This window comes from Mus caroli, chromosome 18, assembly GCF_900094665.2.
Source record: "Mus caroli chromosome 18, CAROLI_EIJ_v1.1, whole genome shotgun sequence".
Classification (NCBI taxonomy): Eukaryota; Metazoa; Chordata; class Mammalia; order Rodentia; family Muridae; genus Mus; species Mus caroli.
The window spans coordinates 2,688,146-2,702,058 of NC_034587.1; the positions used below are offsets into that span (position 1 = coordinate 2,688,146).

At 39.1% G+C, this 13,913-nt stretch overlaps 1 protein-coding gene and 1 pseudogene across 7 annotated transcripts in view; both read right to left on the reverse strand.

The window, feature by feature from the left end:
- Positions 1–310: 310 nt before the first annotated feature.
- The window catches only part of Arhgap12 (Rho GTPase activating protein 12), a 115,044-nt gene continuing 101,441 nt past the window's right edge, over positions 311–13,913 (reverse strand). For all 7 annotated transcript variants that reach the window (XM_021150665.2, XM_029471800.1, XM_021150668.2 and 4 more), the window contains 8 exons: positions 13,034–13,132; positions 10,473–10,575; positions 9,411–9,527; positions 7,970–8,068; positions 4,121–4,198; positions 3,885–4,019; positions 3,489–3,591; positions 311–2,639 (listed from right to left, as the gene is read on the reverse strand). In XM_021150665.2, the coding sequence (XP_021006324.1) occupies positions 2,465–2,639; positions 3,489–3,591; positions 3,885–4,019; positions 4,121–4,198; positions 7,970–8,068; positions 9,411–9,527; positions 10,473–10,575; positions 13,034–13,132 (909 nt within the window). In that variant the 3' untranslated portion in view covers positions 311–2,464. The remainder of the gene's footprint in view (positions 2,640–3,488; positions 3,592–3,884; positions 4,020–4,120; positions 4,199–7,969; positions 8,069–9,410; positions 9,528–10,472; positions 10,576–13,033; positions 13,133–13,913) is intronic.
- Positions 5,410–6,848, reverse strand: LOC110284782 (annotated as a pseudogene).

Here is a 13,913-nt window from a genome sequence, read left to right on the forward strand (position 1 = left end):
GATGGTTGTGAGCCACCATGTGGTTGCTGGGATTTGAACTCCTGACCTTCGGAAGAGCAGTCGGGTGCTCTTACCCACTGAGCCATCTCACCAGCCCCTAGAATTTCATTTACTAATAGACTTTTCTTCAAAATATCATAAAAGAGACAATTGAAAAGTGTATTCAAATCACTGTTAAAATTCTAGTTAGAGGCCGGCGGTGGTCTACAGAGTGAGTTCCAGGACAGCCAGGCTTACACAGAGAAACCCTGTCTCAAACAAACAAACAAACAAACAAAAGAAAGGAAGGAAAATATTACTGGATATGTTATTACAAAAACAATCGATAATTTTTAATTCACAAAGGATGAAAACACAAGACACTTATCTCATTGTACATACAGTATTACAATACAATTATTAGTGGTAGACCAATACAACATTAAAGACTTTGCATACACACATGTACTTTGAAACAAGAAACACAGGACAATTTTAAACCTTTGACATGTTTATGATCACCAAGAGAAAGAACAGCACATATCACAGATTTGAGTCTAATTGATTTCCTGGTACACAGTCAAGACACAAGAGCCCTAAAGCACACTTTGTTATTAATGGCATCTTCAGGTCTACACATTCTGGTTTAGAATTTTTCCCCACCCAAAGCAATCTGCATGAGCTGTCAAACAGCTTAGTTTGTTACCTATTTAAGAAGATTACAATGACACACACAAGATCTTAGCCACAAGACTTAGGAGAAAGGTTTTGGACAGATCACACACACACACACACACACACACACACACACACACACACACACACACACACAAATTGTTCCCCAGGAAGGCAATCTGGAAACTATAAATGCAATCCTATGAAAAAGAGTCATGGTCGGAAATCATTTCCTTTCAAACACTGAGGATGAGGAAGGGTGTGGTGTTAGGGAAATGTTGGTACAGGAAGAGCAGAAAACATACGAAGTGAGAAAAGTCAATCTGCCACAGGAAATATGGATTTGGTTGATTTTCTAAAATGAGGTATAAAAGTATGCCAGTAAATAAAAACAAAACAACAACAAAATTAAGAACTAAAATGCACATTTCCAATGGAAAAAACCTCTAAGCATATTGTAGTTTCCTTTATTAGATTAGACATTTCATATACAGCAGTTAATCTAGAAAAATACATTTAAAAATCTTCAACAGACCATGCCTCCCTGTAACAAAACCTTCCAAACCCTGTCTTATTGTACAAATCAATCTACAGTAGTAATGTAAAAAGAAAATACTCAGATTTCGCAGTGTCATTTTCTATCCAACATCCAATTTACATGTTTCCACTATTTGAGCTGGGTTAGAATTCTGTAATGATTTTTCTAATGTCTTCTGTACATATTAAATAACCTAAGGAGCTGATCTTGTAGTGTGTTCACTATTTAGTAAGTCTATTCAGTATTTCCCAGTACCATTCTCATTGCAGTGGTCTGCTTATAAATCTAATTGAAACCTAAAAGTGCACAGTTTAACTTTCCCAAATAATGGCCTCTATCTGCAGGAAGCCTAATATTCATGGAAACAGTTACCAATGTCATGATTAGAAACATTGAGTTAGATGGACTCTGAGCCTATACAACACAGTTATATACATAAGGTAAATTATATTAGGTCCTTAGTCCATACTTACATCAAATAACGTCTGTCTCCACAGTGTCATACCAAAAACTCAATATGGCACTAAATATAATAAGGATTATTAGCTATAATTCAGTACAGCAAGACAGGTACCAAATACCCTGATTTGACTTATACTAACCAGAACTCCAGTATATCACAGTGTTTTAAGTCCTGTCAGTGTGCTGCTCCAACAGACAACTAAGGTATCTAGCAAGAATGCCATGAGACGTAAAATCAGACAGCAAGCCTTCACCCAAGGGATTCTATCTGGGTTATGAGCTTCGGCACTTAAGACTGCCACTCATGCAAACACCCTGAAATATGCAGTACACAGGTTTCAAATGATCAACTTCATTTGTCTTAAATGCCCAAGAGCATTTTAAAAATAACTGACAGTGAGTATCATTGTACCAAGTAAAGAGCTTACGGACCATGATAAGGAATCTACATTATCCAGTTTGCAGTCAGCAAGGACAATACCACAGGGGACTCACAGAGTTGTCCTTACCAAATTATCCAGTGTATATGACTGGTTAGAATTCTGAGTTCTGATGTTTACTGATATTCAGAGGATGAAATGCAAGCATCCAGGATAAAATGAATCCAAATTTACACAGTCATAGCTTGCTGTCTGCTTCCAACAAGCAGCAAATGAGGGCCCAGTTGGTGCCTTCACTCTCCTCGTCTTCTCTGACCCTCAAAAAAGTGCAAAATCAGAGTCACTGCTTGGTCCAAAATGAAACACACCACGTGTAAGATTTGAAATCTTGGAATCCAGCATCTATTCCACAGGCTGTCTTTCATGAGAGTCAGCGTCCAAAGACAGTGCTTAATTCCAGGAGAATCAGCTCTACAATCTGGTTTTGGTACACAGTATGAACTGCTATATTACCAGTCTCTCTTTCTGGCTTTAGAAGGGTGGGGCCAAAAACAATCGCTATGCTCTGATAGGTCATTCGGTTTTTTTCTCCATTTTCTATAACCCTAGGAGGAAAAAACAAACTTATTTAAAAAACAATAAAACTTTGAATTGTATTACAAAGCTAACAGTCTGCATTTAGAAAGAGAGTGCTCAATGTGCTGGATGACACACACCGCCATTAGCCACGTAGACTTCCGTCTGGCTGCCACATGAAGCTTGTTTTGGCAAACTATAAATGTATGATATTTTAACTTCGTTTTCAGAATTGTTATAATTTAAGAAACAATAACCTATCCTTTATATGGGGAGGGTATTTCATCACGGACTAGAAATTAAAACTTTCAATTTAATATTATTAACAAATTTTCTCTAACTGGTACTTGACTATTTACTTTTACATTTGATAATTTTGTGTGTGTGTGTGTGCACACGCGCACATGCCACAAAGTACATGAGGAAGTTAAAAGACAACTTGTGAGAGTCAGTTATCTCTTGTCTTTCCATCATGTGGGTCCTGGGGATTGAACACAGGACCATACACTCACCAGCACACGCCTTTACTTGCTGAGCCATCTTGCCATCCCTACTTTACTATTTCAATGTTCTCTTCATAGTATGAACAAAATTATTTATTAAAGTAGCAGTAGTGTGCAGTAGTAATCTTGAGCCATGAATGTTTTCTTAAAATAATGTCACATGCCTCACTTAAGCTATTTCAACTTCTGTTAACTTCAGTCTTAACAGAACACCTTCTGTGTGATGAGCATTACACAAACACTTTACAGAAAATATATACTTTAACAAAGTCTTCACACCAAAGCATTTTATTAGAAGAAATGGACACTATCAGACAAGTTTCTTTTCAATTTACAAAGACAGCAAGGGACAATTCCCACCTTGCAAGTTCTTACCTTTTGAGATGTCTAAACAGAATCTGCATTGTGTCTTGATTTGGCTTTGGCAACTGTCTGATTAGGTCCTTAACTGCAGTGACACGCTGTCTCGGTTCTTGTTCTAAAAAAAGTAATAAGCAGATAGTTTGCAACAAATTCTTACAGAATAAAAGGCAATGGCATAGTTTGGAAGCTGGTATCTGGTAATGTGTAGTGACATCTGGTGGCTGCATTTAAAATCTCTAGAGTTACACAATCTAATAAAAAAATTGTTTAAAAATAAGACTGGAAACCCTGTCTCAAAAATAAATAAATAAATAAAAATAAAATAAAAATAAGACTGAATAATGCAATAGCTAATCTGTAAAATGCTTTTCAATATGTAGAAAAGACTGAGCAGAGCAGCAGACTTACTAATTGCATTAACAAAATCATTGAAATGATTAAACGTAAAAAGAGGTTCTGGTAGTTCTCGAAAAAACATTTTGAGTGCTCCTGTGATGACATGAATGTCTTCCCATTTACTGTCATTCAAGTCCAACTTCTCATCTGAAAAACAGCAAGAACAAGATAGTATGAAAATTGATTTGAATCAGTTCTTATAGTCACGGACAGTGCTTGTGGGGGTAAAGCAGGGAGTGCGCTCTTACCATGATTGACTGCAAACCTCAGCTTCTGGATCACGGCAAGGTTGCCACTCACTCTGTAAATACCATCAACATCTAAACCTAAGAGAAAATAATACTTCATGTTTGAAAGAAACTCATTTGTGGTATCTAAAGATGCATAAACGTCTCCATTTAGGGATTTCACCATATTGCCCAGGCTGGCCTTGAAGTCTTGGACTCAAGAAATCCTTTGCTTTAGCTGTCCAAGCAGCTGGACCTACAGACACATTGCACCCAGCTTCAGAATTCATATTCTTTTTTTTTCTGTTATGCACAAGTATTTTAATTTTCAATGTATCCACTCAGATCAAGCATTATCTACTGATTAACAAAAAAAAAATGCTACTACCATTTAGAAACAACACTCTTTTTAAAAAGTTTACTTTTAAAATTGTGTGTGTTGGGTGGGGGATGTAGTAGTATTTGAAAGCAGATGCATAAGGAAGCCATGGGGTCAGATCCCCTGATTTAAAGGGTATTTATTGTGAGGCCGTCTACACAGATGCTGGGAACCAAACTCAGGTCGTCTGCAAGAGAGCCACACTGGTTCTTCATAGTGGTTCATGCAGCAGACATATTGTTCCAGTTCCATAATTACATATTTATCCAACATGACTATACAGAGGGTGAGAATAAATTTAGTGTCATGCCAATTTTACAAACTATAAAGATTCCCTCCCCAGCAAGTAAAGTCTCAATACACAGCTCAGGGTGGCCCTGAACTTAAGAGGTTCTGCTGCCTCAGCCTCTGGAGTGCTAAGGTTACAGGGACATATCACTATGTAGAGCTAGAAAATATTAGCAATATCCACTGACAATGTGCCAACTCATAAACACCGAGTACCATTTGTTCATTAGTAACTGAATTGTTTTCTCTTATGTGAAATCATTTTGTTTGATTTTTCCCTTTAAATCCAAACTAGGACTACGTAACTTTTCTCCTTTAACTCCTAACCCAAGGAGCTAAAGGGATCTGCAACCCTATAGGGGGAACAACATGATGAACTAACCAGTACCCCGGAGCTCTTGTCTCTAGCTGCATATGTATCGAAAGATGGCCTAGTCGGCCATCACTGGAAAGAGAGGCCCATTGGACTTGCAAACTTTATATGCCCCAATACAGGGGAATGCCAGGGCCAAAAGAATGGGAATGGGTGGGTAGGGAAGGAGGGGGGCTATGGGGGACTTTTGGGATAGCATTGGAAATGTAATTGAGGAAAATACGTAATAAAAAAATATTAAAAATTAAAAAAAAAAATTAAATTGCTTTTTTACAAATTGCATTGTCTGATTTTCTCATCAGCCTGCTTTAAGGATATCCACGTGTTTAATATGCTCGCTTGAAGTTTGGCCCACACCAAATGGTTGTTTAATCCAAATATCTGAGCAGCAAACTGAGCTGTTCCTTCTGGAGAAAGTATAGTTGAATAGCCAAGACCACTGGGCAGTCAAAGAGATGACCACACATCCTGAGTGCCCCAGTCTGGTGTGATCGGGGGACAGCTGATAACCAGACAGCACTGGGCCTAGACCATTGCTTCTGCCCGCCACAGCGACAAATACAGTAGGTACGCCATCTCCTTCATATTCTGCTTTAATCCTCAAAGTCTCATCTGGTCCTTTATGCGTGGATGTTACTCTAAGTTCACATGGAATCCCAAAATTTCCACAAGCCTTCTTAATTTTTTCACAGTGACCAAGGTCAGAGGTGGAGCCCATCAGCACTACCACCCTGCACTGTCTGACTTGAGAAGCAACTCCACTCTGTCTGCAACCCACTCAAAGTTTTTCTTTACCATCTGGAGTCCTTCCGGAGTTACTTCTTTGAGATCATGGTAAGACTGTCCTTGTGCTAGCTCCGATCTCCTGATGGCCATAGTTTCCAGGAATCATTATCAATGACATCAGCAAGAACAATCTCTTTGGTGGTTACATCAACGCCAAATTCAATCTTCATATCAACCAGTGTACAGTTCTGGGGCAGCCAGGATTTCTCCAGAATTTCAAAAGTAGCTTGTGTGGCGTGCATGGCTCATGGTGTCCACTTCAGTCTGCCCTATAACAAGGCCAGCAAAACAAACTTTTGCAGCAATGAGTTGCTCCTCAGACCACTGTGGATCATTATTGGCATCATCCTTGAAGAACTTCTCCACTTTGGATGGATAGAACTTGTACCCCTCCTGTACACCAGGGTTCCTTTTGAGGAAAGATCCGGTTGCTATTCTTCGGCACACCCATTCAATGGGAATCATTTCACACTGGGGTGCAATGAAGGCAGCAGTCTCCCCACATTTCTTGGTGAAAGCATCTTTTATACCAGCTTCCCGCAACAACTGAAATATGCGGCTGGTGATCTTATTGGAGATGGTGACTTTGCCTTCCAGGTGGTTCTTCCTAGCTGCATTCCTTGCTGTGATCTGGTCCTTGCACTGCAGAAGGACTCTGCCTGGGTTGTCTAACAATTCATAGACTTCTTTTGTCTTACCCTCATAGAGCTTCTTCCTGATGTTCATTCAAACTCAGAGACTCATCTGCTTCACTGTGATTAAAGGTATGCACCCCAGAATTCATATTCTTAACATTAGCCAAAATCAACACTTGGCCAGGGAATGAGGTAACAATTTACTCTGAATTCTGTTTAATAAACAGCAGTAATTCTACATTTTATCTGGTATACACTATAGCTAAGCTCATGAAAAAAAAAAAATCACAAAACTCAGAAAACCAAATGAGAAAAAATTAGTAACACCTGGAGATAGTAAAAAAAAAAAGAAAGTAAAGATCAACCCATGCATTTTTTGCACATGATTTCATAATGTAATTGCACATAATGAAGAATCCTGCACTCTTTTCACAAGTGTCTGTCACACCAACTGCTTATAGTAGACTTATCTAGTGGTTCTATAGAAAACATATCACATGATAGTACTTCTTTCAGATATGGGCCAGAATCACTTGAAATTCAAAATTAAATGTCATGAAATAACAAAGCTGTACATATTGAACAAAACACATTTTAATATGTGTTTTTAATATGCTATTAACCATTTAGCTTCACATAAAGCAAGTATACAGTGCAGAGCCTTAACTGTTATACTGACAGAGTCAATGGGCAAAACATCTGAAACTGGCAGAAGTTACAAACTAGGTAACACATGTTGCTAACTGTGCCGGATACATCATGGACACACATGATGCTGTGATTATAATCAATATACTGTCAGTCACTAGAAGGTAGTATAATTACATGTTAAATTCAAATAAAAATACCAAATAGAGTGTTCTTCTCTGGGATGTCTGTATTTAGATATTTTACAGTTGAGTTCTCCTTTCTGTTGTAACACAAGCATTCTCCTGTTGAGTGAACATCCTTGTAGCACTCACATCGGTATATCAGTCCTTGAATTTGGCTTCAGTCACCACTGTTTTCATTTAAGCACTGGCAACTCCAAATGACTTGGACAGATAATGTAGCGCCATATCAGAAGGCCTTAATTCAAAACAGGTGCTAGTATGTAACACACACACACACACACACACTTTAGGACTGTATGATCTTCTGGTTGCCTCACTCAAAAAAGCCCTTGAGGGATTTTATTATACTTATGTACTATGTGTGTTTGTGTGTGGGTGGGGTGTCATAGTGCTTGTGTGAAGGTCAAAGGATACCTGGTAGAAAACAGTTCTTGTTCTCTCTCAGGTCCTCAGGCCTTTAGGCCAGCACCTTTATCAGCTAAGCCGCCTTGCTGGCCTAGATCTAGGAATTTCGACGCTGAATCAATGAGTGGTTTTGTTTAATGTGAAGAATAAAACTTGGACGTGTTCTCTTACCATGCTCTTCGACATGCTCAATGCATAACTTCACAAACTTTGGCACTGTCCCATTCTCCCTCTGACACAGATTAGCAAGATTAGATCCAAATACTTGATCTGAAAGAGATTTTTTTTTTAAATGAAGCATCTTGCTTAAGGTCAGTTCAGGAAATGATTGAGTCCTTCCGAGTGCAAGAGAAAACATGCAGGTCTCTTACTAACATCATTCGCACAAGCTTCCTTCAGCCTCACATCCACCGTCCTCAGCACCCTCCAAGAGCACAGCTCACTCTGTGGGAAAGCTTTATGTTTTCTATTCCTCCTATGGAGAGCGCAACCCTAAATATGGTTCCCTTTCTTCACTTCTGGTCTCAGGCAAAAATCCCCTCAGAAGAATCTGACTATCCATAACTAAAACAACTGATTTCCAGCCACTTGATTTGAAGGTGGTAAACAGCAAAGTAATCTACATCTTTTATGCAGAAGTCCTTGTTATCTACGACCCCTAAGATTGCTACTGTGTAGTGGTTGGCCTGATGCTGCTTGTATTCTAATGCTAACACCGGTTCACAGACCAAACACACAGGCCCAAGTGATGCTATGTGGCCTTGCCCCAAGTTATTTCTGATTGGTGAATAAAGATGCTGACAGCCAATAGCTGAGCAGCGTAGGAAACATACATGGAGTTTTAGGATTCTCGGGCTGGGAGGGTGGGCAGGGAGGAGGGTCAGAGGAGAACCAAGAGGGAAAGAGAGGAAAGAGAGAAGGAAGGGAAGGGGTGGGGGCGGGGGGTGGGGGAAGCCACCATGGGTTGGTTAGGTGAGTCATGAAAATGTGGTCACCATTATTTCTGAATAAATGCCACAATAAATGAGTTACAAATTTAAAAATGTAACCTCCTGAGATAAACACAGCTATAAGTAACTGTTGGTATACACAGACATATGTACTTTTAAGGACACTTTTTGTTGGTGCATTACAGTGATCATAAATTAAGAAACATACAAAATAATCAGTGGAAAACATTTTTTGTTAACTTTAAACTTATCTAAAGTTAGAGCTAAAAGCAAACGATCAGGAACAGAGCCATTTGCTCCCCTCAGGCTCTAAGTAGCTGCCTGTCTCATTTCTAACTTCTGATCCTTACAACACAGAACCAAAACCCCACTGTCATGACCTCTAAGACCACCACTGCCCAACCTGCACCTCATTTGTCCTCCTCTGACACAGCCTTCAAAAATGGGAGTTTGGGATTTATACCTGGGCTCCATGTTTTAGCTACACTTTACTGAGCACTTTTTAAAAATCAGTGCTAATTATTCAAATGCTTTTCATCTCTGTAGCACAAAACTTAAATTAAAAAAATAGAAATGTTGGATATGTTCAATTTTAACTTTAAAACACCTTATTTCTGACTCAGTCAACACTCATCACTGTGAGCACCACTTCCCCTCCATACCTTTGATATAACCTTTCTCACGAACAGCTTGCAAAGTGGGGCGCCGGGTAAGAAACTTCTTTAAGTTTTTCTTAGTTTTCTTCTGCTCTGAAGAATCCATGCTGGATCCTTTCATTGCTTAAGACAAACAGATAATATGTATTTCAGAAAACTTCTCTAATTAGAGTTTTTCCACAGATAACACAAAACATATCAATCCTATGATCAAAAATTGCAGAAGAAATGGTTATTCTAATTTTAAGTAAAATTTTCATTTTTATAACTAAAAGTTATAAAATGTGTGTGTGTGTGTGTGTGTGTGAAATATATTGTTGGAAAACAAAACTAGAAGTTACTTTCTAATTACTTAATTAGAAGGCCAGAAAACCCTTAGCTAAGCATGTGGATTAGTTAAGCCAGAAAAGGTGTGGAGTCACAGCTAACAGTCGATAATATACTTTACAAGAGTCTGCATTTGAAACTTTCTTAAAACTGGTAGCTTAGCTCTGCTCCCATTTGTGTGCTCTAGAGATCCAAGCACATGGCTGTGTGCATGAGCACATGACAGTGAGCTGGCTGTCTGGTGCCTGGAGTAGGAGTGGGGCTATGGAATGATTATCCCTTGATTTCAGACTCCCAAAGTTGAAGATTTTATGCAAAACTACATATTTTTAACTCAAAAGAGTCTAACTTCCTAGAGGCCTCAAGAGAAGTGTACTGTATTTTCTCTTGAAGTATCCTGCCATCACTGGAAAGAGAGCCCATTGGACTTGTAAACTTTATATGCCCCAGTACAGGGGAACGCCAGGGCCAAAAAGTGGGAGTGGGTGGGTAGGGGAGTAGGGGGGAGGGTATGGGGGACTTTTGGGATAGCATTGGAAATGTAAATGAGGAAAATACCCAATAAAAATATTAAAAAAAAAGAAGTATCCTGCCTTAAAATTATTATATCACATGAATGCATTCTATGGTTAGAAGTGACAATGAGTTAAAAGATAGTACTTAATTAACCCTGTCACTTTTCTAATACCGAAGACTACATTTTTATATGGGCATTTATCAGCCAACGAGGAAACAACTCACAGCGAAGTTTTTTAAGCTCCTTCTGGTCCTTTTCTTTATCCTGCTTTTCTACCCCTGGTGAATCTGGTGTCTCCTCTTCAGCTGCTTCATCAGCCTCTGCTACCTGTTGGTGTCGGAAAACACATATTACTTCCAGAATTGCTGTAGCTGAATGGCTTATTTTTCAGAATGATTGACTCTTACCAGTGATTCTAGGAAAACAGTGTACAGTATATACAATTTAGGTATTTTGCCAATCTTTAAATTGATAGAGCATTAGGTATAATTGAATCATTTGACACTGCACATGGATGGTGCAAACAGCACTTAGGAAGAAGTCGGTGATAAAAGACTTTCTGACAAAAGGGTCAGACTTACACTCCTGGACGGGACAGTCATATTGTCTGTGACGACAGTTTAAGAGCACGCTATCACAGTGTGGAAACAACAGTGGGAGACAGACTTAACACTCATAGACGTCAGGCACTGAAAAGTGCCTTCTACTTCTACAGAAGTAGATCTCATCTACAGCCTCACCAAGGACACCTGTACAGAATCCCAGACAGTGGACTACATTTCCAAAGCTAAGGACTTTGTCTCTCTTCTCACTGAGGTCTGCTGCACTGAGTTTATTTCTGTTCACATATATGTATAAAGAGGGGCCTCCAATTTTTGCACCAATACTATTTACTCAAAGCATGTCCTTTCTCCCTGTTCCTCAGTGCTATTCTGGCACGAAGTGTCCATGGGTAGGGTGGTCTGTCTCCAGGCACTTTACTCTGTCCCACAGATCTACCCACATAGACATGAAGCCCCACCGCTTAATGCAGGTTTATCTCTTGGATACAGCAGGTCCTTTACTTCCTTGTTCAACAAAGTCTTGGGTAGTTTTAGCCCCTTTTATCTCTAAAGGAATTTTAGAATAAGGTTCTTAAAGTCTACAAGAAAAGTACTTGGAATTTTAATGAGATTCAAAATTTCCTTCGATCTAGAAATCATTTAGGAAATGCATCTTTCCATCGCTGAGTCTGAGACTCGGTGTCTCTCAGTAATGTTCTGTGACTGTTTCAGATCCGTTCTCTCTAAGGCTGGGCTGGCACCTTACTCCAAGTGCTGGGATCTCAGGAAGAAGCTGTGTATTGGCTCTTCTGTGTTTGTCAGTAGGTACTTTCACAGCTCACAGTAAACAATATGTTCCTCTTTCCTCTTGCTTCATTCTCTGTTTCTAGAGACCTCAAATACAAAACAAAACTCCTGCAGCACTGCCCTGTGGTACCTTCCCTAGGCTAGCCCTTCCTAATGCTTTTGGAGTATGTTACACCTCCTCATCACCACAGTACAATACATCTTACTGTGTGATAACCCATATGTGTTTATTCTGCCTTTGACTATAACTTCTGCACAGAAGTTATGGTGTAGTACTGCCTGCTGCCCAGTACACAAACACTCATGTAGTTATAAAATGCATGCATGCATGTACTGTGATTACAGCTGAAAACCTACATGGGCTAAGGAAGAAACATCTGAATAGAGACAGGGCTCAAGATGGATTTTAATGAAGATCACAGGAGGTTTCTAAGAATGAACTACTGGCTACCAAAACCAATTACATTTTAGCAATGAGCCCAGTGGAAGACTGCCCAGCATGCACAAGGCCCCAGGCTAATCAAAACTACCAAAAAGCAAGCAAAACAAACATACAGAGAGACCAAAAGATCATCATGTTACATTGGGTAACTGGTTTAGAAGGTTATTCTTATTTGAGTATGAAAATAAAAGTCAGTCATAATTTCAGAGATAAAGAGGCATATAAAAGTAAAAAAAATTATACAATATATATAGTTTCATGATTTATTTGCTAGAAAAGCTCCAATCTCCCTTAATACGTGTTATCTTTCATTTTCCTCAGCTAGAAGGCCCTCAGTACAAGTGAGAAGTTAAGACTGCAGAGAACACATAGCTCTTGGTGGCCCAATGAGGGAACAATGAACACCTTCAGAAGAGAAGCAGCAGAAAAGTAGACTTGGTGTCACTAGAAACATACTCATAAGGCTACAGCTGTATACACTTCAAAACCTGACCTCTGACCTCTTTCCATCAAACAATATCCCTTCCGATGCATTTGGGCACTAAGTACTATGTAAGTACTGTGCACTAAGCGCTGTTGGTCCTTCTTCATGAACCAGTGCCTAAAAGAAACCCTGATGCAAACCATTGACATTTCATAAGGGAGAATGTTTAGTCCTATCACTGGCACAAACTGCTAAAGTGACCTTTGCCTTTCCCACCTGGGTTAACACATACATGCATGCATGCAGTCTTTCCATCTGTAAACTGAAATTTGCATATACAACCTACAATTAGAAAACCAGGAAAACAGCTTTGCAGTTAAAAAAGAGATAGAGACAGGTAGCTCTGTCTCACACAGTAGCTCTGACTATTCTGGAACTCTCTATGCAAACCAAGCTAGCCTAATATTTACAGGGGTCCACCTGCCTCTGCCTCCCAAGTGTTAGGATTAAAGGCATGCATCACCACACCTGGTTCTGCAGTAAAATTTTTTGCTTAAGTCAAATACATACCTGGTTACTGATAGTACTACTGAGAACTTTAAACCAATCGTTAAGAACAGCATCATTATCAGACTGAATTAGCAGTTCTGTTCCTTGTCGAGTTTTCAGCTTTAGAGAAAAGAAGGGTGAAGAAAGAACACAGTCAGTGCTTTCAACAGAACAAGTGAAAACATGTACTTCTAAGCCCACTGTCTGCAGTGCACTCAGTCTTACACTGAGAGCAGTAGAGGTAGCCTGGCAGCCAGGGGATGCCTTTCATCAGTGTCAGTACCAGTCTGCTTACTGTATAGAACATGAAGTTGGGTTTTTTGTTTGTTTATTTTTTTGTGGTAAATTCTAAAGAAAAATCTAGTAATTCTGGATCCTAGAGTCGTATAGTTTATCATTTAAAAATAAATTCAAGTGTAAAAGCAATGCAGACAATGAAAACTGAAACATTTGTAAAGAAATAAAAGTCTGTTGTATTTCACACACCTTAAGAATTTTTTCATAGCCTGAGAATTTTCTTAATTCTTAATATATATGAATGACTGTTTAAGTGTTAAGTTTTCAGTATTTCCTACTTACCAGACAATGATGACTATGAAGACAAGGCACAAATGACAACGTTACATCCCTTTAAAATGTTTATACATCTATTAACTTAATTCATTTATTGTGTGTGTGTGTGTTCACATGTACACCGTGGCCTGACTATGGATGTCAGAGGACAACTAGTCAATTCTCTCCTCCTCCATGTTAATCCCAGGAACTGAACCCAAGTCCTCAGGCCTGGCAGGAAATGCCTTTAACTGTTGAGCTAACCCACCAACCTTCATACCCCTTCTGAACATAAACATTGGTAACTATCTAATCATGAACTGATGTAAGAATATCTATTATTTTACAT